This window comes from Ambystoma mexicanum, chromosome 2p, assembly GCF_040938575.1.
Source record: "Ambystoma mexicanum isolate Mex_15411 chromosome 2p, UKY_AmexF1_1, whole genome shotgun sequence".
Taxonomy (NCBI): domain Eukaryota; kingdom Metazoa; phylum Chordata; class Amphibia; order Caudata; family Ambystomatidae; genus Ambystoma; species Ambystoma mexicanum.
Window position 1 is genome coordinate 316,043,065 of NC_090923.1, and position 27,254 is coordinate 316,070,318.

The window sequence follows — 27,254 nt, forward strand, 5'->3', positions numbered from 1 at the left end:
ACATTTTAATGTAAGAGCCTGTGCACCTGGATTCTGGGCGAAACCCTCCTCGCATTTCAACCTTGAGGTTTAGCATTGAAAATTCTTTTGTGCTCATTGAGCCTTTCTGATTTGCATGTGTTTTTGTGAATTCAGCCTTGTTGAGTTTTCTGAGGCCTGGAAGTCCTTGCTTATTTTGAGCTGTGGTGCCTATTTTAAAGAAGATGGCTGCCTAATCATGATTTCTTTAACGTCTGATGAGTTCTATGTTAGTTCTTCATGTATAAATGGATGCAGTTAAAATTCTTCATATATAAGCGCAAATATTTGACCTAGTGTTCATGTTCTTCATGTTGAGTGCATATTTTCTTCATGTCTAGTGCATGTGCACTTTGTGGTTACAAAACCCTATTTGCATATGTGCTAAAAGTCCCTGCACACAAATGCTCTAAGGAATAAAAACAAAACCTAATTATTGCGACACAGGTGACTATTATTTACTATCACTGTGCTCTCACACCCCTATATATCTATGTCTTGGAATTACATCTTGGATACTGCATTCACCTCTCTTCATTAGCCTATGCTGCAACCTTTAGTATTAGTAGCTACTATAATTTCTATAGTAATCCCCCCTGCCCCAATAGGCATTATCCTCACCCATTTTTGTAAATAATAAAAACCTGTTGAACCATATCCATGACTACTCTGTTCTATTAATCTTTTCGTTACACTCAAATTCACCATTTAGAACTAGGACGATATCTAGTCAAGTGTATAACTTGCATTCTCGGCTCAAATCCTGTGTTCCACAGATAACCAAAGTGTGATATTGGGCAAATCATTTAAGCTCACTGTCCTTATCTTCTAAAACTTTGAGTCCTTGTTAGCGATTCAATTCTCAGTATGTGCTATTTAAATACATAAACTCACTCATGGTTTTCTAGACTATAGTGTAGCACTGACAAAGCCAGCACGTGTTCCGCTGTAGCATCTTATTCACAATATAAAGAAAAATGTGTTGTTTCCATATGTGTGGGTTACTCTGAGAATGTTAGTTTCATTTCCAGTTATTGATTCATAGCAATTGAGACCAGGAAGATTAAAACAAATAGATCAAGTAGCAGCAATAAATGCTTTAGTGAAGCTAATTCAAGGAGAGTGCACCTTGCATATGCATGAGAATACAAACGTTAAGTCTATCCTTTACTTATCCCAAATCTGCTTTGTAATTACCCCTTGCTTACTGAAACATTTCCTTTTTATTCTGAAACACACTTCCATGTGTACTATCCTAAAGAAACCATCTCTTGACTCTTCGCTGCCTTCTAGTTGTCTTCCTATATCTCTTCTTCCCTTCCTTTCTAAAATGTTGTAATGTGTTGTTAACAACCAAGTCTCTGCCTACATAAATCACTCCGCTCTTCTTCTTCTTGATCAGTCGAGTTTCTGCCCTCTTCATTTGATGGAGACCGCTCTTCTCTCTTCTGTCTGCAATTCCCTACTTTCGACCGCTATGCAAAATAATCGTGTCTTCTCTTTTTTATTGACTTGTTTGCAGCCTTTGATACAGTCAATCATGCTATTTGACTTTGTTCTCTTTCATACCTTGGTTTTCAGGGTTGTGTAATTGATTGGTTTCGTTCCTACCTAACCAATCCCATGTATTCTGTTTCTTTGGGCGGGCAATCTTCATTGGTTGTCACTCTTCCTTTTGGTGTTCCCCATAGCCCTGTTCTTGGCCCTTTCCTCTTCTCTTTATAAACAACTGCTCTTGCTTATATTATTTCTTCCATCTCTTCCATCTGTATGCAGACGATTCCCAAATCTATCTTTTTTACTATGACACTTCTCTCGATCTGCCTGACTTTCATCTATTCAATCTTGGATGTCTGATCATTACCTTCATCTCAATCCATCCAAGATTGAAGTGCTATTCTTCCGTGCTACTACCATAGCTCTACCCTTCATCTCGTTTCTTCCTTCTTCTCTTCCTATTTCTTCTACAGCGCATAATCTCTGTATCACTTTTTACCCCACTTTATCTTTTACTTGCCATATCGCCTCAGTGGCTCGTTCCTGCCATTTTCATCTTTAAAACAATCGACGTGCCTGTCCTTTTCTTTCTTTCCCCAGCACTAAAATCCTTGTCTCCTCTCTTATCTTCTCTCAAATTCTACTTATCCGCACTTCTGCTCGGCCTTCCTGCATATTAGTTAGTCCCATACCCAGGTTCCTTTGAATCTTGGCTGTTATTTAATGGGCACTCAACCATCTGCAACAACAAAAAATGATTATGCATCAGCTCCTTAAGGGAGAGGAGGGAGGGAGGGTAGTTATGTTGCCTTAACACTTAACATGTCCGGAAGCACAATTGTGTACATAGCAGTTCAGAGGCATAGATGAACTGTAGAACATGTTTAAACGTGCATTTGCTTTTGCTTACATTAATATATACAATCTAGTAAACTAACAAAATATTAAAATATTCCAGTGGTGGATTACTTTCTCAGAAAAGTTGGATTCCTAGACAAAACACATATTATCTCATTTGATGTTGGGCTAAATAACAGTAGTTTGAACAGTCGTTGTCATTGCTCCTAAATTGCACCAGATTCAGTAATGCAGAGTGCTCTGCTGCTGGCAGGCTGCCAAAATTCCAGGCATTGTGGCATCTACTCTACGAGATGCTCATTTTATAGATGACCCACTGTAGGGAAGTATGTGGTTTTTGAGTAGAAAAAAGTGGTTCTTCTGATCCAAATGATATGATATGTTATTTGTAATGCACTTAATACCCAGAGGTTTCTAAGCGCGGACCCGGGATCGAACATGTGGTGCTCTGTTTCGTCTTGCTTCCAAGGCAAGCACATTGCCCCTGAGCTATCTGCCCGATAATGCTAAGTTAATTAGAAGACAAATAATAGGAGGGACGGGGTCAAGATAAAGATAGGACTACAATTTGGTCCTGAATTGACAGGTGTATGAGATAAATTTCTAAGGAGTGTGTGCCATCATTTTAAAATGAACATTAAAAATACTGCTTTAGTCGAATATTATGGATTGGAAGCCTATTTGGACCATTTCTTCTCAACTTCAATAGCTCAACTCTCTCCTAAAAAATGTCCGCTGCTATAACACAGCTTTCGCTAAGATCCACTCGATCTGCGTAATGGAGCAGTGAGTTGCCACCTGGGACCCTTTCCTGTATTAGCTTCAAGAGCTCTGGCAGAGAGCTAAAGCTTCCTATTGCAAGACCTAATAAATGGAAGCGAATGAGTGTGTTCTATTCAAACACATTTTCCAAAAGGGATGTTATACATTACTTGCTTACATTTTTTTTTAAAAGCCTTTCCCATCCGTTTTACCTGAGAAAATAGAAAGGAAGGACTATTGTTGGGAGAATTATGGTGCATATGTGACATTTAAAATGTATGCTTTGTGGGTAGGAATTTGTCTAAATGAGGACATACATAGCAAATAGGACGGGATACCTGCACATCATTTTCAGTTGTCAAACCACTCTACAAGTTCACTTAAGACAAACCTTGCTAAACTCTAGGTTAATTATTTTTGTATCTGTTTTTCAGGTAATCCCCTTTTTTCCTGGATGTCAGAATTACTGCCAAAGGCATCAAAAGCTGGTTGACTGCATTCGTGTTAAAGGTAAATAGCCTTATTGTTCTAAAATCTGCTAATCACAATTCATCTGCCTTTGGTAATTGCTGCAACAAATTAAAACCAAAAACTGATAGATGGAATGCAGGTGTCGCATTAATCATCATCGCTGTTATTGCTCTAGGCGACATTCAATACAATGGGCCTCATTACGAGGTTGGAGGTAACCATGCCGCAATTTGCAGCTTGGTTACCTCCTTACTGCATACCGGGTCCGGGTTCCTCAAATGAGGACTTACCGGGCCATTCCAACCTTGGAGGACCCGGTAATTCCTCATTCGAGGAACCCGCACCCGGTACATCCCATTCCCATTGGAGCCCCCATAAGGCTCAATGGGAATCGGGGAGCCCGTTGTTAGCTCCCTGGTCTCCTCGCGGGACCTGCTAAGGACGCCCTTTGCGGGTCCCGCGAGGAGACCTTGTAATAGGGCGGTAAGGGGTTAACAGCAGCGGCACCATTACCGGCGCCGTTAACCCTTACCGCCCACTTCGTAATGAGGCTCAATATGTTTAGGCCATCTGTGCCTTCCAGAAGCGGATAAGCCATATGCAAGTCAGTCGATATTACCGCAAAAAGGAGAAGTCTAGCCCTGACTAATAGGCCAGATTTCCTTTGTGCTGTCTGCAACAAAGTCCAATCCAGCTAAGTTTCAACCTTTTAGGGCCTACGCAGTTAGGTTATACGTGTTTCCCTATGGCACAGTGAGTGAAGGACCCCCGGCTGGGCATACCCTCTCTCACTTAGAGAGACAAATTAAAACCTTAAATAGTAAAAACCCATGGCATTGGTCATAGCCCAGTTCAGAAGGGAAATAGCCATCTGCAAATTAGCCGTGGTCCGGCGTGATGCACTATGCCACATTCCCTCTTGATAGAAACACAAGCAGCTCCAGACATATTTGGGCCTTTTTGGCCTCATCAAAGAGGTGCAACATGGTGCATTGGCCTGGAAAAGGGACTGTTTATACCTTTGAAATGAGTATATCAAATCGGGCTCCTTGTATCGAAACCATTCGCTGCCAGAGGGGTCTTTAGTTCCACAAGAGATAAAAAGTGCAGGTAATTCCTGCTTGTGTAAAGCTGTATGAGTTTCCTTTTTAAATTCTTTATTTACAGTTTATGTACAAAAGTAATACACCTCCAAAAACATTCTCAAAAAAGTCAGTTACAGAAATAATGTGTATTAATGCAAGAAACAGCAAATACATATAAAGCATGAACCAAAAAATAAAAAATAAAAAAATAAAAATTAAGCTGAAGTCAATAAACATCATTACATTTTCCACAGATCTCGGGGGTCATTACGAGGTTGGAGGTAGCCATGGTGCAATTAGCGCCATGGGTAACCCCTTACTGCATACTGAATGGGGAATTACCGGGCCATTCCAACCTTGGAGGACCCGGTATTTCCCCATTCAGGGAACCCATCCCCATTCCCATTCGAGCCCCCATAGGGCTTAATGGGAATGGGGACCATGCTAACAACGGGCCCGTTTATAGCGGGCCCGTTGTTAGCATGCTGGTCCTTTAGCGGCTCCCACTAAGGGCGCCTGGTAAAACCAGCCGCCGTTAGCGGGACCCGCTAAAGGACCTCGTAATGCGGTGGTGAGGGGTTAATGGCACCGGCACCTTTACCGGCGCCGTTAACCCCTTACCGCCAAACTTGTAATGACCCGCTTGTCAAAAGAGGTCAGCTGTTTTTTCCGCATATCGATCACCCTTTCAACCTTAGCCAGTTTGAACATCTCCTCAATCCAATCGTCTTCTGAAGGAGCTATTTTAGTTTTCCAACCTCGAAGAACCAGGCGATTGCCCACTATAGCACTCCTGAACAACCAGTTCTTTTGAGCAGCGCTCAGTTCATTTAACTCAATATCAAATCCTAATATCAAAGTGTTGAAATCCAAATCAAGACTCACATCCAAAATTTGTATTCATGCTTCACATACTTCTGCCCACAATCCGGAAACTCGCCCACAACTCCACAACATGTGTTCCAACGTGGCAACATCTTGCACACAGCACCAACATTCATCTGTATTAGACATGCCTCTTTTTTTCAATCTTTCGGGACACCAATAAACTCGATTTAATATTTTAATATGAGTTTCTACAGACAGATGTGAGAGCCAAAATGGGAATTCATACATTTCTTTTATTTAACGCCTGTTGTAACTGCCTATTAATTCTCTGTAAAGCGCTGCCAGGCTAGTTTCATTACCAATCTGGATTACAAACTTCACATGTCTTTAATGGGTGGGACTGATCCCACCCATTAAAGGCTGGATGCCAGCTGCTATCATGCTGGGACAGGACAGGGCATGTTCTACAGCATGGAAATTCTAGGCATGCACATAGGGTGTCAACATTAGCAGAGCAATCAGGGTCACCCCATTGGCTCTACAACAGAAGATAATCTGACTGGAAGAGAGGGGCACCAAAATGTACATGAGTTTGCATAAATCCAAGCTCTGGCCTTGTAACTGTGTTAAGGAGTGCCGCTGGCTACTACTTCTCAATGGTGGGATTAGCAGAGAAGTCTTTTTTGAATCAGTCTGGCTAAGGAAGAGCAATATAAATAAAGCAATCCTGGCTTTTGGACCATCGCTCAGGCCCATCGTCCACATTATTTCATTAAATCATTTCCACCCAAAGGAGTGCTATCTGAACCTCCCATGAAGACTGTGAAGCAACCGTTCCTCGTTAATTTGCAGCGCAGCTGGGAGAGGCTGCATCAGGCCCACCGGAGACGGATTTGATAGTTATTTATTTCTATTTATTGGAGTTTTATATAGCGACGACCGTGCTGTATAAGCACAGCCCATTCACACCACCTTCAAGGCAAAGGCAACAAGAAACCTGATCTTAACAGGCTCTGGAAACTTTAAGTTTGGGTAAATGCAAGGGAGGTAGGGAGGTAGAATGGGAAAGGTAAGTGCTAGACAAAGTGCTGGCATGTCAGAAGGGAAACAGTGGAGATGTACAATAAGAACCATAGAGAATAAAGCACCCACATATCAGTGGTCAGGAATCTAGCAAAATGATATCCTGAAGAGGAAGATATTGAGTCTTTTAAAGAATTGCATCGGGTTCTCCGCCTCTCTGAGGGTTACCTGAAGATCATTCCTATGCCAGTAGTCTCTGTCTGCATTCAGGGGTCTGTCTCCCAGATTCATTTTCCTTAATTTCAAATAATAAGTGACCTACCAGCAGCCAATGTCAGGCGCAAAGGTGGTAGGTATTTATGTATTCTCTGTTTTAGGTACACCAACCACTTATTTCAATAACCCCTATGTCTGATGGGGAGAACTTTGAATCTGATGGACATTTTGACAGGGAGCCAGTGCAGAGAGAGGAGATCAGGTCAGAGATTAACCCAAGGTTTCAGGCTCAGAAAGGGCCTAGCTGCTTTATTCTGTACAGTTTGAGGTTGTTGAGTGAGGGCATTATGGAGACCAAACAGGACCCAATCACAATAATTGATGGGTGTGAAAACCATAGAAGAAGTGAACTAGGTTCTCAAAAGTGTTCAAAAGTGGGGAGCATGCATCACAAGAAAGGAGATGAAAAATGGACTACCTCGTGAGGTCATGTTTCTGGAGAGCAAAGAAAGAAATGTTCAATTGTGAAACCCATTAGAAAGGAAGAGAACAGGGATTGGAGATGTTGAAGTAGACAAGCGATTAGTGTATGTTCAGAACATAGAGGCAGAGGCAGTTGCCAATCACCTAACCCTGGATTTTGAGGTGACAATCTGTATCGACTTCAAAATATCAGGACAGCTGTGCAGGTTAAAAGCAATTTGCTTATTATCTGCATTTGAAAGATATTAGCAAACAGTATGACGAGATCAGCAAGTAGTTTATGGTGCACAATGACGAGGTACAGGGAAATACTTGTAGGACTCCATAGAATTGAGTGACAGGTTTTCATATAAAAGGATCAGACCATACTTGGGGCTTCCTGGCTGCCAGGAGGAAAGTGCCCAGGTTATGCGTGTTCTTTGACTCATTAGAAAATACGCTCCACTGAATGGCCAATCCAAATGCTTGGCCTACGGGGCCGGGAGTTTCTGTGTGGATTAATCTTGCAGTGCAGCAGCCGTTTGCAAAGGTTTGGGTGAGTGGAGCAGGGTGAACACCGCTGGGCAAGGAAGTGGTTTCGTGACTGAGTCCACTCCATTACTCTATTGGTGTGCCGCACAAGAGGAAAGAGGATGCACAGCACCTACAAAGTATGGAGATCTGGGACCCACATCCTGCACCTGTGGTGTGTGACCATTGTGCTTGAATGGTTCCTAAAATATAAACACGGCCTGGCAACATTCAGGCTTTCCCCCAGTCATCAGCTGGACGCAAGTATGCATTTGGTTCACACACACCATTTGACCGTGCATCTAGTGTAGAATATTTTGGCAGCACTGAGGTGAGGATGTGGCTTTAGGCGTCTCTGCAACGGTGCACTGTTACACTCAGTCATTTATTTTCATGTCATGCATTGAAATATTCCATACCACCTCTCTTTTTCTATCATTCTTCACAGTTCTGTTTGATTTCCCATAGTAGCGTAGCTGGCAATGTGCAAATGGAATTGATGTCCCAGCAATGCCATTGTTTACCATTACTGATGGCTCAATCTACTTTAAACCAGACAACTGAGCATTGAATTGCTTGTGAGTAAAACAGAAAACAACTAAACCTCAAATTATGATGTTTAAAGCAAGGTTGTTTTTGTACATTGACAAGACAATATTAGCACCTAGGAGTGGCTGAGCATCCAAGACGCTTGTCTTGATGGCTGGCGTTACCCACTGGTACATGACGGCATCCGGAGCAGCATGGCTGGCTGCTCAGCCTCTCGTTTCTGTCTCCTTGCCACCTATGGATTCCCCACATCTAACGTCACACCACACCACCCTTTCCTACTCATGCCTGTGTAGCCCCTTGCCCGAATAGGGCACGGCGATGTGGGATTAAATATATATTTAACAACTACAGGGGAGAAAATAGGACTAATATACGGACACCTTGGGATGTTTAGACAATGTTTAGTCAGTGTCTATATGTGTGCTTACTGCGTTGCTTACTTACCGTTATTTCAGCGGTGGAATGTACCACAAGTCAAGGGGACCCATAGAATCCTGGACGTAAAGGGACAATGGAGAGGTCACCCCTTAGGTGACCAGGATAGTGAACCGGCCTTTCCTCACTGAACGAAGCAAGCATAACGCTCAGAGTTCTACATTAAAAGTCTGTGGCATAAAGACTGTTCGAAAATGGCAGTTGCAGGAGAGGAAGGAGCAGGCACTTCTTCCACCCCAGTTTCACTACCATTGTTTGCAGCTCTTACTGACTCCCTCCTAACTCAAGCACACACAACGGCTGTCCTCTTGACTCCCTTCCTTCTTCTTTCCTTTAAAATACCCTCAACTAATTTCCTATTTAACCTGTCTTCTCAACATTTTTCTCACAATCTCATGCTTCGAGTCCTCTTTCAAGAATGCAATGGTTGGCCCTAATTAAAAAGCCCACCCTTGACCTCACTCGTCCTGGAAATTTCCACCAGATATTCCTGGTGTTTCTAAACCTTTTAGTGCGTGCTGTTTATCCCCAAGTCTCTTCTTTTTTAAATCCGCATAATCACTTCTCTCTCACAACTGAGACGGCATCTATCTATCTGTCTGTCTGTCTGTCTGTCTGTCTGTCTGTCTATCTATCTATCTATCTATCTGTCTGTCTGTCTGTCTGTCTGTCTGTCTGTCTGTCTATCTATCTATCTATCTATCTATCTATCTATCTATCTATCTATCTATCTATCTATCACATTGTTGTATAGCGCCACTCGCCTCAGGGCACTCACAGATGGACAGGGACAAACACATACAACAGAAAAGTGTTGCACAGAGCAACAGAAAACTGGACCAGAAGTGGTCCATCCAGGCTTATTTTGAACTGATAACATCAGATCAATTTTGAATCAAAGAGATACGTTTTTGAACGTTTTCTGAAATGTTGCGTGGAAACACACCCCTTAATGTCCAGAGGGAGCGAGTTCCAAAGAGACGGGGCCCAGGCATTGAAACTCGCTCCATCCAGCTTTTCCAGGACAACATGAGTTTGTTCCAGTAGTATCTTGTTGTTTGAACGTAGTGTCCGAAGAGAGGAGGATCTTTTCACTCTGGAGAAAAGGTAGCTAGGTGCTCCATCCTTCAGGCATTTATACACTATGACAGCACCTTTAAATTGAATGTGTTGCTCATCTTGGAGCCAGAGTAGTTTTCTGCGATAGTCCGAGCCGTGAGAACGGCGGTCAAGACCACAGATAGCTCAAACTGCTCCATTTTGTAGGACTTGAAGTTTCTTAATGTTGCCTTTGGAGGTCCCCAAGAGAAGGCTATTGCAGTAGTCCAGTTTTGTTTTGACTATGGCCGCCGCAATTAAAGCCCTATTAGACTCAGATAAATAGGGGGGGATCTGCCACAGCAGGTGGACATGATATGAACACGATGATTTCAGATGGGAAACATGCTTTTGAAAGGAAAGGTGGGAGTCAAAATAGACCACCAATGTCTTTACTCTATCTGACACTGGAATAGAATTCCCATTTATCACAAAGCTTTTGTATTTTGAGTCTGGATCCTTCAGTTTGCGGGGTGTTCCAAGAATGAGGGCCCTCATTACAACACCGGCGCTAAACCATGGCGTTATTAGTAACATGGTTGGTGCCGGAGTTGTAACGGGTCCGCCATGGTTCAATGGGGAATTACCACTCCATTCCAAGGTTGGCGGGGCGGTAATTCCCCATTGAACCATGGCCCTTCCCCATTCCCATTTTTGCCCCACAGAGCTCTATGGGAATGGGGAAGGCGCTAAGTACGGTACCGCAAATTGCGGTACCGTACTTAGCACCAAGGTCCCTTTGCAGGTCCCTACTTTAACGGGTGGCCTAGACCAGCCGGTCAGGTAGGGTCCCGCAAAGGGACCTCGTAGTAAGGCGCTAAGTGTTTAACGGTGCCGCAGCCTTTTACGGCACCGTTAAACACTTAGCGCCAGGGTCGTAATGAGGAGTGCCATGGAGTTTAAGGCCATCCATTTCTGGATTGCCCTGAAGACTTTGTTTACCTTTTCTACATCTTCCTTGTAGACACCAGATAGCTTGAATATGATCTAGGTGTCATCGGCGAAGTTAGCGAATTTCAATCCCAGGGACTGTAAAAGCTCGCATAGACATTTAACATGAATGTTAAATAACAGAGGGGATAAACAAGATTCCTGGGGGACACCACATGTTAAAGGTGTCTTCTGTGACTGGGCGTCACCACTAGCTACATATGCCATTGGCTTTTGAGCCAAGATATTGCCATTTCCCTACATGTTCTAGTCTGGTAGTAGGTCATGGTCGACCAGGTCAAATGCACATGATAAGTCTAAAAGGAGCAGCAAGCCCATGTCTCCATCCTCAATAATTTCAAAGATATTTGTTTTCAAATCTAGGAAATCTGTTTTAGTTCAGTGATTTACCCGAAAACCTGATTGGTCACTTGCCAAGATGTTTTCTGTGTCTGCAAAGGCCTGGTACTGGCAACATGCCACCTTATCAATTATTTTCAAGATGAAAGGTACGTTCGTTATTAGTTGCCAGGAACCAGCGGCTCAAGACTTTCCTTTTTCAGAAGCGGTGTATCTACATATATAATACACTCCCTTCTGCCCGTCATGATAAAGTCTCCTCTATCCTGATTCTCCGTGACCTATCTGCAGCCTTTGATGCAGTCAGTCACTCTTTCCTTTTCTTGCCTCACTCAGATTATCTGGTTCTATCCTGTAATGGTTGTGTCCCTATCTTTAAAATCAAACTTATTTTGTTTCTTGGGATGGACACATCTTGTCTCCTACTTTATGGTGTCCCTCAAATCTCAGTGACTGTTCCCCTGTTCGCCCTGTACACTATTCATCACTTGGCTCTTATCACATCATATAATCTATCATGTCACTATTGTGTTGGCAACACTTTAATCTTTTTTTTTTCCTTCCTTTGCTGACTCCCTTCGCTCCCTACCTGCTTTTTGGCCATCTAACATTGTATGTCACTATCTTCACCTCAATCCCACCAAGACAGAAGTCCTATTCTTCTACCTCTCTTCCCACTCCTCTGCGCCCATCAGCTCTCTCCTTTTCTCCGTCTTCGCTCTTCCTATCTTCCTTGGCTCACAACACAGCTGTTACTTTTGGCTCATCTCTATCCTTTTCTTTGCAGATTTCAAGCACTGCTCAAACGTGCCACTTCTTCCTCCTTAATATCCAATGTGCTTGTTCATTCTTATCATTTTAGGTCAGCAAACTCCTCCTTCTATTACTTTACTTCTAATAACGAGCCAGATAGCCCAAAGGTCTGAAGGTGCACTGAAAAGACGCAACAAGACACACAACCACAAAGCAGGGGGTTAATGAAGAACCGTCTCTAATCTACACCTCGATTGAAAAGTAATGTCTTCATTGTCTTCCTGAAAGAAACCATGCTGGAAATTGCTTTAATAAATAAAGGGAGCTCAATCCAAATCTGAGGGGCCCGGCAGCCAAAACTGGTACCACCAAATCTCTTAAGATTATACCTGGGAATGAATAGATAGTGAAGATTGTTGGACCGAAGGGTCCTTCTAATGGCGGCCTCCTTAAGGCACTCAGAAAGGTAGTTCGGCGCCAAGACATGCAGACATTTGTAAGTCATAGTAGCCACTTTATGGTGAATTCTATGTCTCACCAGCAACCAGTACAATTCACGCCTGGCAATTGATACATGCTGTTGCTTCCTGAGACCAGCCAAAGCCCTGACTGCACCATTATGAATAACCTGTATTTTATTAACATTAGCAGTAGACATGCCATCCATAAGAATATTGCATTAGTCATGCTTTGAAATCATAAGAGCAGCCGCTATGGAGGCTCTGTTTTTAACAGCAAGGTAAGGATGTATTTGCCAATGAAGGTTATTCAGACACGTGCAAAATTATCGTAACTGAGCTACGTGCTTATTAAAAGAGAGATTGGAATCAAAAGAGCCTCCCAAAGTCTTAACATGGGGCGAAACTTGAATGGGACATCCAGCTATGGTAAAAAGATCCAGTTTTTATAGCCTGGGGGAGGAACCCAATATTAGTAACTCTTACTTGCCAGATAATTCAAAGTCTTCCATGATTGGATGGCAGAATAGATGTTATTGATGTTTATGGAGTCAAGATGGCAATCTCCATACAGTTCCAGCAAGACCTGGGTGTCATTGGCATAGTTTGTGGACTGTACCCCCATGCTATTGTGCCAATCGGCCTCTAATCACCTTAAAACAAAGCATACCCACCACTTAAAAAGCAAGTGCATGTTTGAACGTAAACCAAGTTTATTGTACAATAGGATGGTAGGGGCTAGATGGTTCTATACAGTCAAACTAACCTGAGTCTCTCTGAACCACACGTTGACCCATTATATAAATGCAACAGTTAAAGAACTACCATATATTTTATTACAAATGACCCCTTACATATGATTGGTCAAAACCTGTACAAAGGAAATCCATTCTTTCTACAATTCCCCCGTTCTCACTGGTCACAGTTATTTAAACTACCATCTTCAGCTCATGTGTACAACACAACCCTTTTTAGGATTTGTCCATGTTAGGTCATGACATCAACACACAGTTACAGCAAAAATTGTCAACAATGCACTACTATATTAGAATATTCAATTTATGGTATCTGTCTAGTATGTTCTGTGATTTCAACAAATTGAACATGAAGCTTAAGGTGCAGGGGAGAAAATCCACTCCTGCCACACGGACCGTACTAATATGCAGTACCTAAGAGTAAATTCCCAAAGATGTAGGAACTCTCATCCCTTGCAGACTATGAAGGGCCAGATATCCACCAAAACATTACTGTATATTTTGTATATATTTGCTACAAAGACATTTCCAGATTGTCTTGATAAGGTACATTTTTAAACAAACTTTCTTCAAGAAAAAGAATTTCACAATGTTCTTTTATCTTCACAGATTCTGGTTTAATGGTAAACCCAAAGCATTTCGAGATATAACACTCTTCGTCAGGGGGACTATACTGTGAAGATTGCTGCAATTTAACAAAAGAGAGCACCAATGAAAACACTTGAAAATACTATCTTAAAATACATATCAATATTTTACATTTTCTGAATCACCTTAAGCTCGATAAGTAACATTTTAAATAATAAATCCAGAAATCTTCTGGTTGTGTGTATGCTCTATAGCCAATATCTGAGGATCTCCCAACTGGTGTGACCATTGATCTTGGAAAAAAAGGGTAAAAAGAAATTTGACCTATGTATCTATTTCTAAATGTGTGGGTCCCAAACTAAGCGGGGACCTTTGTTAATAAAATTAAGTAAAAAGAAGAAAAATAAATGTATAAACTGTGCCTTACTACTATAGGGATAGTGTCCAAAATTGTGCTGTATAATGCTGCCATATGCATAACATCATCCTTCTAAGGAACAATTCCAAATCTCTGAAAAGGGAACTAAAGGTCCTCATTACAAGTTTGGCGGTAAGTGGTAAATTTGGCAGTAAAACTGTTACTGCCAAATTTACCACTGTGCCTAATTACAGGTTTGGGCATGGAGTGGAGGATTTGCTTCCAGGAAAACCCTGGAGGTAAATCCTCCAACTCACCGCCGAAAAAATCAGCAGAATCTGTGAAATTACTGCAGCGGAAATTCTGCCATGGTAACTCTGCCAAAAAAGCCCCATTCAGTCCAATGGACTCTAATGAATGGGGACTTAAATCGCCACCACCACTTGTAATCTGGCGGGAAATTCCACCATACCAAGTGGCGGTAACAGTAATTCATTTGGCGGTATCCAAGCAAATTTACCGCCGCGATACCGTCCAACTCATTATGAGGCTCAATGTCTCCCAAGTCGCATTCTTAGTATGAAACTGTCCTAGTTAACCATCATTATGCCTTTGGTATCTTACCATATTACATCCATGGGATGTGAAGTAGTCAGGTAGAATATACTTTGTATGGAGTATTGCTTTTAATACACAGATTAGAGTACCTATGAGTAATCTGCATGTGGTGAAGATTAAGAATTCTGTACTAAGAAAGTTTGTATTGTAATCTCCTACTAAAAGACATAAACTGTCCTATCTTGATCAGTAAAGATGCTAATAGTAGAGGGTAAGTGGCTAAGTCAGCTCAATAGGTCTTCTAAAAGTTATTGCCATTCACTTACCAAGAAGTAGATAGCTGTGGAGCCTCTTGTTCCACAGTGGATTTTCAGATACAACAGCAAACAAATTTGCAGAGCCAAAATGGCAGCCATTGTATATAACATGCGCATGACGCGATGACGTCATTGCGCACGTTACCGTGACTCACTGTCATTGTTTACATGATCTTTTACTGTGAAGATGGCTTTGTCTCAAAAATAATAGTAGGTGATGTAAAATGTAAAAAGTTACATAAGTCCCGTGGGATGCCCCAATGTTTGAAGGCATTAGAGGTGTTATTCATATAAAAATGGGGGGGAGGGTTGTAAAAAATGTATATATATGAAATATATAATAGTGTAGCTCAGCATGAGTGTCTGTTATAGAATAACAGAGTGCACCCAATAACAGAGCGCTACCTGATTTCTCATAGTCCAAACGGTAGTAGATGCCTGATACCCCCAATGATGGATATGTTTATGGTGCAGAAAATAGAACAGGGTTACCATACGTTGTGTATTAGGTATCATAGGCTGATAAGTGCATATGTGTTAGGGATCCTTTATGTCCCTGTGACCTGTGCTAAAGTATGTTTTTCTTATGTGACTCTACTGAGATGTCACTAAGGAAATGTATATATTAATGTGGATGGCCTCCCAGTATGTAGAGGTTTCCTTGTTAGGCTGTGACCTATGTCTCCCCCTGTAAAATATAGAGATTATAATTGGTCAGTGACAATACTGGGATGTCACTTAAGGAGTTGTAAATGGGTATAGTTAGAAATATCAGAATCGGAAGAAATGACGAATAAAAGGTTCTGACCTATCAAAAAGGTCATAAATGCATGCCACCAAAGGTTTGAACACCAAAAGTTTGAACCTTTGGTGGCATGATTTTAGATAGATAAAGAAGAAAAAAAAAGATTGTGGGGCTGCGGGGGTGTCCCCCGCAACACCCTGCTCACCATACTATACAGTATAGTGAGTGAGTGAGGGTTGCAGAGGGCACCCCTGCAGCACACCCGAAAAAAAGAAAACAGGGGCTGAAGGGGTGTCCCCCGCAACACCCCGCTCACTATACTACAGAGTATTGTGAGCAGGGGTTGCGGGGGGGGGGGGGGAGAAACCCTGCAGCTGTCCAAAAAAGAAAAAAAAGAAAAGGACCCTGCAGCGCCGGTTCCCAATTACGGAAGTGAAAGTGAACCGGTACCACAGGGACACAGCGCGTCTTAAAATGTAAGTAAGATGTGAGTTGGGGTATGTTGGGTGTGTGGGTGGGGGTGTGTTGGGGGTGTGGTTGTGTTGTGGGTGTGGGTGGGGGTGTGGGTTTGTAGGGGTTTTAAATGTATGTTTGCATGGGAAATGTACAAACCTTTTGTGGTGCATACATTTCTCATGCAAACCTTTCCGTCACTGACTTTTCCGTGACGGAAAAATCACATAGATACGGAAAGTCTGCATACAAACTAGGACCAATGTCATCTCAATACCATTCAGGGTGCTCCTAGAGAGGGCACCATCTAATTATATTAATATTTTAGAGACTCTGATATATGGAAAACATCTGCCCAGTATTTTTCGTCTGCAATTCCATTCTAGTGATATCACCATTAGGTGAATGAGCAAGCTTATAGTGTCACGTAGTATATGAAAGGCAGTTCCAGGTGAAATGTACATTCAGTCAACTTCCATCAATATGTCTAACAGCAGTACATGGCTTGACCACTACATTAAATTAGTGCACCTCCATCTGTGAATCTTAAGACATTGCATGCCTAATCACGAATGCATACAATTATCTACTATTGTAAAGATGTAAGCACAAGCTTGTCTCCCAAGCGGTTAATGTGTGTATGCAGTTTAAACATGACTGTGTACCCAAAGTCAATGGTTAGTTCTCATCCAAACTCTAGTAATGGTACTATCCAGAACTTCTGATGGGTTGCCTCGTTTTTTAAATCTGTCAAACATCAGATTGTTTTGATTCTGCAGTGTGGTTGTGTTTAAATATATCTCTTTAGCCTCAGGAACTGGCTGTAAGGGAGACTTTCTTTTAGATTGTAGAGGAGCAGGTAGAAACTTTCTCACTAGTTCCCGCCCCCAATTACAGATGGATTGAGCTGATTTAGCCACTTACCACTACTGTTAATAGCTTTACTGATCAAGATAGGACAGTTTATGTCTTTTGGGAAGAGATTACAATACAAACTTTTTGAGTACAGAATTCTTAATCCTCACCACATGCAGATGGTTTTGGACCATTAGCAGACATAGGTGAGATTTATTTTAGTGCATAACGGCAGTATGCATATAGCATCACACATTATATTGCTCTTATTGCTGAATATAAGAGAACGTTTCAACCTGTTCTCACCCCTCGAAACCCTAATCTGTGTTTTAAGAGGAATACACCATACAGAGTATATTCAACCTGACTACTTCACATCCCAAGGGTGTAATATGGTAAGACACCAAAGGCATAATGATGCTTAACAAGGACAGTTTCATCCTAAGACTGTCACTTAGGAGACATTATTTCCCTTTTCAGAGATTTGGAATTGTACCTTAGAAGAATGATGAATACATATGCCAGCATTATACAGCGTCATTTTGGACACTATCAGTATAGTGGTAAGGCACAGTTCATACATTTATTTGTTCTTCGTTTGACTTAATTTTATGAACAAAGGTTCCCGCCTAGGTTGGGACCAAAACATTTGGAAATAGATACATAGGTCAAATAGCTTTTTACCCTTTTTTCTCAAGATCAATGGTCACACCAGTTGGGAAATACTCGGATATTGGATATAGACCATACAGACAACCAGAAGATTTCTGGATTTTTTAATTAGAAGGTGACTGCTCAAGCTTAAGGTGATTTCGAAAATGTGAAATATTGATATGTTTCTTAAGATAGTATTTTCAAGTGTTTTCATTGGTGCTCTCTTTTGTTAAATTGCAGCAATTTTCACAGTAAAGTACCCCTGATAAAGTATTATATCTCGAAATGTGTTGGGTTTCCCAACAAACCAGAATCTGTGAAGATTAACTAACATTGAGAAATTCTTTTTCTTGAAGAATGTTAGTTTAAATATTTACCATATCAAGACAATCTGAAAATGTGTTCATATCATATGTTTAAATATATGCAATATATACAGTAATGTTTTGGCTGATATTTGGTCCTTGAAAGTGTGCAGGAGATGAGAGTTCCCTCCTCTTAGAGAGTGTGGTCTTTGGTATACTATCACACAATTACACATTTACATATAAACATAATTCATTACAAGTCCCTGCTGGCCTGAGACATCCAAACCCCCCAGACATAATTGCACATGGTTTGCAAGATTACTTCAACAATATGGGGAGGGTCTTCAATATACTCTAATCTAAACGACGACCAATTCAACACGCATAGCCTCCGGTCACATCCTGAGAAAACAATTGAAACCCATGAAGTATCCATCAACTCTGGCCTCAGGCGTCCCTTCACGCCAGGTTTATTGCTGGTCAGAAAGTAAATGGCCAGATCCCCATAACAATAAATAACAAGCTCCCATGAACGTAAAAGATTGCATCTTTCTTCTGTGATACTGTGGAGACTTAAAAGTCCTCGGCCTGGCCTGTTGGATGACCATCTGCTTAATGTTGCAGTTACTCATTACCTTCCCTTTGGCCTACAAACCCTACAAAACAGTTTTTTCCTAGTCACTCAGAATTCACCTCGCAAACCATGACTGCAGAGCTTAACCAATTTATGAAAAGAGCACACTACATATAGATTTGTAAATTCCCAATGTTTGTATATCAGTGCATACATGTTTAATAACTACTGTGTCTTCTTCACAGTGGGTTCTTCATGCCAAATCCCCTTCCTTGCATGCTCATTATGAAGTTCATTGTTGCCCATTTTCTAGGCACTTCGTGGCACACCTTACCTAGATTGTGTTCATGTTTAATAGGCGATTTTGACATTTTATCTTACTGCGTGCATGCAAATGTAAAAAGTATCAACTTTAACACAAAGTAACACTTAAAGTAACACATCCCATTCTCATTAACTATGCTAGATACATATAAAATTGCACCTTTGCGCCAACTACACCGCTCCCCGAGTCACAAATACAGCACGCACAATGTGAACCCCTCTTTCTCATTGGGACCTTTCCTGACCACCCCAACATTCCCCCTTAAATTAATACTAATAAACCAAATTCTTGTTCTTTAAAACCATCTTCTCAGGGAAAAAACCTACAATCATCTCTCTCATTGGTCCCAATATTGGCCTATTCCTCCGCTGAACAACCATAACCCATGGTGACACTACCATTTCCTCAACCTACCTACTGCTCTGCACAATCATCCCAACTAGGTGGAGGACACAAAACAGCTTCAGTCTGAGTACCAATGTGATATGAAATGGTATAGGTGCTATCTTTTGGACAGGGTCGCAGTCATCATGGCAGCCGCTTTCGGTACCTGGGCAGAACACTATTGTCAGAGCATTTGGCAAGAACAGAAGATAACAAGGAAAACGAAAAAAATAACCATTAAGATGTTGACGGCTAGTCTCATCCAAAATGGCACCTAAATAAAGGGTCATTTGCGTTTTCTGCCTGGTTCTCCATGACCTCCCTAAGCTTGTGCAAAGTGGCAATAGACTGAGTCAGGGTCCCATTCTCTGAATCATTAGGAGGCACAAACATGCAATAAACCTGGCGTGAAGGGACGCCTGAGGCCAGAGTTGATGGATACTTCATGGGTTTCAATTGTTTTCTCAGGATGTGACCGTTTGCTGCAGCTTGGACGCCAGGTGCCAGGGCGGAAGAAAACAATATTTCCTTACGACTAAACAAATGGTACTGTTCCAGGATGTCCATCATATCCGAAGATGCCACCTAAAGGTAGCTGGACCACTTGGTCCCTCGCAACAGTCCATCCTTTCCATGATCAGACAGGGTTATTGTGGTGTTCATGTATGATGATACATGGGGTGCAAGGGGCACAGGGGACAAAGGGGGCACGGATGTGGCTTTGAGCATCGTGCAGGAGAGGATTAAATGTTCCTCAGGAATAACAAGGACAAGCACATCTAAGGTGGTGTAACTGCACAAACCTCGCCAGGCTGGAGGTATCTGCCTGTAGTCAAAAAATTATTGAGAAGTGCAGCTGTACCTCAAACCAGATCAGTGATGTGAAGCGTCCAGCTACAGTTCCTATTTGTGCCAGCTGGCACCATGCCATCGCCCTTAAAACCCTAAAATATTTCTGCCACAAATTTCCACACTCTTGATTTACAAGTTCCACCCCTTCTTCTGAGAATCCCTTCATCCCTCCAGCCTTACAACTCTTCATCCCTTGCTCCCATTGGTTATTGATGATAATAGCCCCTTTCCAGCTCCACTGCACTGCATACACTGAACATTCTTCTACTCTTTACGCTCTGTTACTGAACATTCTTCGTCAACTGGTAAAATAGATGCTGTGACTGATTGCCCATGAAAGTGCCCTCGGATCCTGCACAAAGCTAGGTGCACTGGACACAGAGTGCCTCGCTAGCTTTATTTCATCTGGGATAAACACATTAGGGACACCAGAAGCATGGGGGATGAGAGAGCAAATGTAGCAACATCCTACAGATATCTTTCTCCCAACTCTCCTCATATAAGTATACTATACATGATATACTATACATTATCTGCTGAAAAACCCTGTGCATTTACTATTGAGTCTACATTTACATTGCACTCACTGTCCAGGAAATCAGCGTCAACATTCCTTTGTGACCTCAATAATGTGTCATCAAATTCTATGATACTAGATTTATTTAAACAATTCACATCCATACTGTTGGCCATCTTTGAACATGATGACAAGAGAAACAAGAAAGACATAGAACCAATCATTCTAATATACATTATAAATCCAACGTTTTCTCCTCATCCTTGAAAAAAGAATTCCTGATTTTTATTTGCTCCCCCGTTTTTCATTGGAATGAACTGCAAATCGCTAGGGCACACTTAACGTTGAGCCTGCTCTTGTGCTGGTGGAGGGGCACAGGTACCCCTTTGTACGTCGCTGATATGCAGTGGGAGTTGCAAAAAGCATGCAGTGAGGCCCATGGAAATGCTGCTCATTCCAGCATTGCACAAATGTACGAAGGAAGGTCAGGTCCCCAAGGAGCAATGGTTGCTTGTGCAGATCATTGGATTCATTGCCGCTTCCTCTTGTAGGCTGTTGGTGAGAAGACACAACCTGTGAAGATATCATTCTGACACTTTTGGTTAAGGCCCTAAGGTACTCGCTAAACTTCTCACCCAGGACCTCTGCTCACTTATGTGCATCTGATGCCGTGCAGGCAAATGAGAACAGTGTGTATGTAACCTATGCCCCATCACGATCTCATGAGGGCTACGGTGGTGCTCTTTCCATTGCTGATTCCTCCACTAAACTAAAACCAATGGCAAAAAAATATAACCACTTTTTACCTAAATCACTAGACATTTTGAGCAACTGTACCCTAGGAAACTGCATTTAAGCGCTCCATGAATCCTTTGGCCTGTGGGTGGTACACAGCACACAAACTGTCCTTGATTCCCAAGAGCAAAGTCATTTCTAAGAGCAAGGCATTAAAAAAGTGGGTTTGTCGGACTTCAGGACCACACAAATTCTCCAATGTGGAAATACCTCCTCATCTGAAATTTTGCTGCAGGCATCAGGGTGTATGAAGGGACCAACCTCAAGCCATCGGGAAAATGGGCAAACTATGACTATAAAATACCGGTAGTTATTACATTTACCAATCATATAACAAAAATCAATATGGAGTTCCTGAAATGGCCTAGAGGGTCTCGGCAAAACTCCCCTTACTAACCACATGGTGTTTCCAGGATTGAATTCCCTATAAACTATTCAGTTTCCTATAAATCTACTTACCTGTTCCTGTAGGTTTTGTATGAACCATTCCTCCTGCTGCAATTTGTCACCGAGAAGTGTGCACCAGGTAATGTAGTTGCTCTGGAGCCACAGGAAGCAATTGTACAGGCATTTCTGCCTTCCCCACAAGCCTCTTTCTCCAAAGCAAATCTGTGGGCGAGAGGGCACATCCTCTCTTTGCAAAAGCTTCTGTTCCTTTTAGGCACTTTTCCCTGCATTTCTATAATTTGAAGCAACGGGACTGCAGTCTATCGAGCTGGCAACTGTACCTCCTAGGTTCTATTTTCTGGACATTTGGCAATGGCAAATATGCAGCTTCTTTTGCTGCCCTGTCTGCGGCATCATTTGCAAGTGCTATTAAGTTAATAAAATTAGTATGCAAAGTTGTATATTGTTGAGAAGAAAAGAGGGTCTTCCCTCTGTCCTAGGCGATAACGAATGAGAAATAAACACTAAGAGAGCACATCCAGGGAGAAGAGGGCTTGGGGAGCTCATAGAGGAGGGTGTGTGATCACCTATGTCATATATTACAAGCTATATGGTAGATTCAGGTGTGAACGCCATCTTGGTAAGCGCCAGCCATCGTAGAATTTAGGCCCAAGCGCGGCGAACAACATTTTGTTTGTTAGTATTAGACCCCTTGAATGAGCTTGAACACCACCCCCACCCTAGCCAGGTTTCAGAGATCCACAGCATCCTCCATTGTCCAGAAAGTAACAGGCCCTTGTGCCCTGGAAAGAATGCATCCAGCAAGGTGATGAGAAAGGAGCAGAGCGCCTCTTGGCAGTATCATCCCACAGAACAGATAGCAAGGCCCTCCTACCCCAACAATCCCCACATGAGAAATACAGCTTTGCCATGTTTTCATCCCATGACCTCTGCCACATCACCATACAAACCCAGACCGCCAACCATAAAATCCTTACAACCCTTGATCGATCACTAAGATCAAAAGGCAAGGCTATTGAGCCTTCAGAAATGGGTCATGTGATTTGTGCAGTGAAGTGCAGGGTGAATCAAAATTATAGCCTAAAACTAAGGTGGAGGACCTTGGGAGTTGCTGATCTGTCTGGGAGCGAGTGAAGCATGTGAGTTAGTGTGACCTTGGCTCTCCCCCTCAAGCCCATCCCTGTATCTGCCAGGTGCTTGTTAAAATGATAAAATAACATTGTGTTAGTAGCCAATACATTTTTAGGCAAACTTCACCTCGGATGATGATCCCAGCAGCGCCCACATGGATGGAGATAGACAGATGAAGATGGACCAATGGCCAGGCATCCCATGTTGAGCAGGCCCTACATGGATAGAGCTCATCCAGTTAGGATTGTAGAATTGTTCTATATACAATTACATCATCGAGACATTGTTTGTGCTTATAATGTGTTGCACGTGCCTATGGAACGCAGAACGTTTGGTGCCAGCAGAGTTCTTTGCTGATTCACTTCTATTTTGTAAAAATAAATACTTGTTATCCTTGCAAGTGTGTCTTGGGCCTTTTTCCCTAGATGGCTTTATTTTCTCTGGTGTGACTGTGCAGGGGCATGCCTTCACTACCTCGGTGGACAGGGTTAGCGCTACAATTAATTTTATAGCAGCACAGCATGCCAGACAGGGGTCCCGTCAGATCTCCTAAACCCTCTTCCCTGCCACCTTGATAAGCCTGAATGCACTGTGGGGGTTACATATGCAGAGGTAAAATAAATAGCGACTTCCTCCCCCTTACTCATTTCTAGCACCTGTATAAGTGCCACTAGTTCCACCACTTGCACGGAGTAATGCAAAGGCAACCATTTCTTCAGTCTAACCTGGTACTCCCTTTCCACAAGGCCCACAACGGCTGTACCGTATGCCTCTCACAAGTGTCCAGGTTGATTATTGAAGACCCATCAACAAAAAGTACCTCACCTCCCTCCAAACTATCCCCCTTAACATTCAACCTCTCTTCCTCCTCTACCTCATATGTTGTACAACCATGGGATTTGCCATCAGGTTTCATTGGCCGGGCTACAAGTGTCACTGGATTGACTAGGTGATACCGTACAGGTTATATGGATGTATTAGATAACCTCATGCCCCAAAACTCTTTGGGTAGTCAAAGTCAACTTGGATTTTTCCAAGATCGCAAGGACCACATGCTCCATGTACAATGTCACTGGGAAACCCATAGTAATGGTTGAAGACTTTTGAAACAAAAAAGCTGCTGCCGCCCAAGCTTGTTCACATGGGAACTGTCCCTGGATCACTGGATCACTGGATCTAGGAGTCTGCTGTAGTATGCTAAAGATTTATGGCCTTGTGATGTTTGCTGGGCCAGGACGACTGTCATTACTTGCCCGTTCGAGTGAGAAAACAGATAAAATGTGTTTTTTTAGTTGGGGTTTACAAAACCAATGAATTGCTCATCGCTGCCTTCAGTTTCCGAAAGCAGGTCACCATTTCTTCATATCCGTCACCTTCTTGCACTTCCTTACGTTGCTGCAGTAACGGCCTCACATAACTAGAGTAGCCAAAGATCCACGATCTACAATTGTTACAGAGTCCCAAAAACTACTGCCTTTGTCTCACCAGACCAGTTGAGGCGCATTTTGAACTGCAGTGGCTCTCTCTGGCATTACCTTCCTTCCTGCGGGCGATATCACTCGCCCCAAATATACTACCTCTGTCTGTCTGGCAGAACTGCAATGTTTATTTGTCCACTGTATACCCCTTCTCCGCAAGCAGGGTAAGGAACATTATTGAATCTCCTCAACACTGCTCTTCTGAAGTGCTACAGACTAGCAAATCATTTACTGTACTGGACACATGTAAATTCTCCAAATCCATTTGAACCACCCTGTTGACAACACTCTGAGATTCAAAATACCCCTGGGGCAACCTTGTGTGCTTGAATTTCTGACCACAATACGTAAATGCTGTGAGGTACTGAGAATCAGGGTGTAAGGGGACCGAGAAAAATGCATTCTTTAAATCAATCACTGTGAAGTGGGTCGACCCTAAAGACATATTACAGAGAATAGTAGCAGGATTCAGTACCACCGGGAATTCTGCCTCAACAATATTATTGAGGGTGCGCAAATCCTGGACCTTTCTCCAACTGGACCCCATCACTTTCTTCACAGGGTAGATTGCTGTGTTAAATGGGGACACAATAGGTTGTATAATGCCTTGCTTCAACAATGCCATAATGGTCTCATAAATCCCTTGATCTACCTCTCTAGACATGGGGTACTGCTTAACCCATGGTAATATCGCAACAGGTTTCAATTTCATCCACACTGCTCCAACATTCTTTAACAACCCCACATCATGCTGATTGCTGGTCCACAGATGGCCCGGCACTTTTTCAAAATCCTCCTTCCAATGTGGCAGTGTATTTCTAATGATGAGCTTGGTCTGTGGTACTTCCCTTTGCTCTATCCCTATCTGGCAAGGCACCCCAGTCTCAAAAACCATCTCTCCTGTGTCTTCAATGTCTTTGAACAATTGCTCGTCAGACGCATCCCTTAGCGATAAGGTTGAACCGATGCTCAAAACAGTGTGCCACTCTCCGCCTGCCTCATCGGTGCCTGAGAGAACCATTCCGTTCTTCTTGATAACTACTGCTTCTAGGAGAATTGAAACAATGGTGCCTGGTGTTACCTCCTACGGCACATTAGCCCGAAACAAAAATTCCATCGGTTCCCGCCATGTCTGATCTCTGATTCCCTGGACCCAACTCAACAAAACCATTACCCCATAGAGAAACAAAGTTGAATACCCCCCTTATCATGCTGTCACTACAGTATGCATGCAAACGCACTGCTGCTCTTACTGGATACAAACCTGGAGTCGAGCATACTATACCTTCCTCTGTGAAAGCAATCAACATGTGGAGTCGACTGAGATGATCTCTGCCCAAGAGATTCACTGGGGTATCTGTGAAATACAACAAAGGATACAACAAAAGAGCAGTTACATTTTGTGCGCCTACCTTAGTACATAGATCTTCAGTGTCAGGACAGGGTAGCCCTAGGGAGTCCCTGTTTGTCCATTGTTTTGCCTGACAAGCGGAACTCACCTTCCTGGATGAAAGATTTTAGCCCCTGTATCGACCATGAATTAAAATGTTCAGCCACCTACCTGCACACCTATTGGGGTTCCTCTTCTGGATCAGTGGTAATAAACAGGACTGGACACATCAGAGATCCCTGTGGGCTGTCCTAATCTTGATAAATATTAGCACTGGGTAGCGAGAATAGATTTCCTCAAAAAAGACTTGCTCCCGTGTAATGAGTTACTGTTCTTTGGGGTAAAGGATGTTCTTCCTATGTCTGTACTGGTGCCTGTGCTGGCATGGTTGGTTGATACACATAGGTCTGTGCAGCCCAAGTGGATAGGTTCATAGCCTCATGGCCAGTCAGGGATTGCATTTAAAATACTGTGGCCTGCTCTGGCAGACTCGTGCCATGTGCCCCATCCTTCTGCACTACCAACACTGGATCCCATATAACCCTCCATAGTAATTTCTCATTAGCCTGTTAAACCGGGGCCCCATTCCTCCAAACCCGCCAAAATGACTCATTTCTTTGTGATGAGCCTCCCGTACCCCTCAGAAACCCTCTCATTTGTCTTGGACTGTGAGCATACTTTTACATCAACCCTTGTGTCATACCTGCTTCACTATGTCCCTGTGGTCCCAATTGTCCTTGCTGTCCCTTCCTGGAGCTGGTAATCACTACTCCTTCCAAGCACATTTCTGCTAACATTTTCTGGACAAGCTTGGCCTCCGCCTTTTGTGCCTGTTCTATACTCTCCTTTTCCTTCTCTTGCCTCCTTTTACAAAAATGTACAATATGGGCCAGAATTTCTGGCCAACTCTTGTCCTCCATCCCTACTACTTTATATAGATTGTGCTGGACTTCCTTAGGAAGACCCTTCTTTAGCATTTGGCAGACAATTGCCACATTCTTATCCTATGCTTCTCCTGTCTCTGCCCTACAGGTCTTGTAAAATAACTAGATGTGTGCGGAAGGATCATCATCTAAGTTCATTGTTTTGGCTAGAATAGAATTTATATCGGGCATATCGGGATACATATTCTGTAGGGCCCCCATACATGCGCCCTGTAGTTATTAAATGCAGCTCCATCATGAGTATTTGTATCTAACTGAACTCCCGGATACCCCACTCGCCTCCAAAGCTTGTCTGACTATTCCCCCATTAGAGCCGTGAATAAGCTTTTCATAACCCCATGTCCAACATAACACCAGTAGTGCATTTTTCAAATGCATGTATCCACTTCCTCACCCCTGCAGTGACCGAAGGGAGTGTCTACATCAAATTATTCCAGTCCATGTGTGACCACGGGACATATTACTCCTTTTCCTGACCCTTCTGGAGCCAAGGGAATTGAGTTAAACCCACTTTTACTGGGGCTTCCC

General features: G+C 42.7%; 1 protein-coding gene across 3 annotated transcripts in view; it reads left to right on the plus strand.

Annotated features, from left to right (window-relative positions):
* Positions 1–27,254, plus strand: part of IL17RB (interleukin 17 receptor B) — an 833,505-nt gene that overhangs the window by 674,432 nt on the left and 131,819 nt on the right. For all 3 annotated transcript variants that reach the window (XM_069643631.1, XM_069643630.1, XM_069643633.1), the window contains exon 9: positions 3,570–3,645. In XM_069643631.1, coding sequence (XP_069499732.1) covers positions 3,570–3,645 — 76 coding nt within the window. The remainder of the gene's footprint in view (positions 1–3,569; positions 3,646–27,254) is intronic.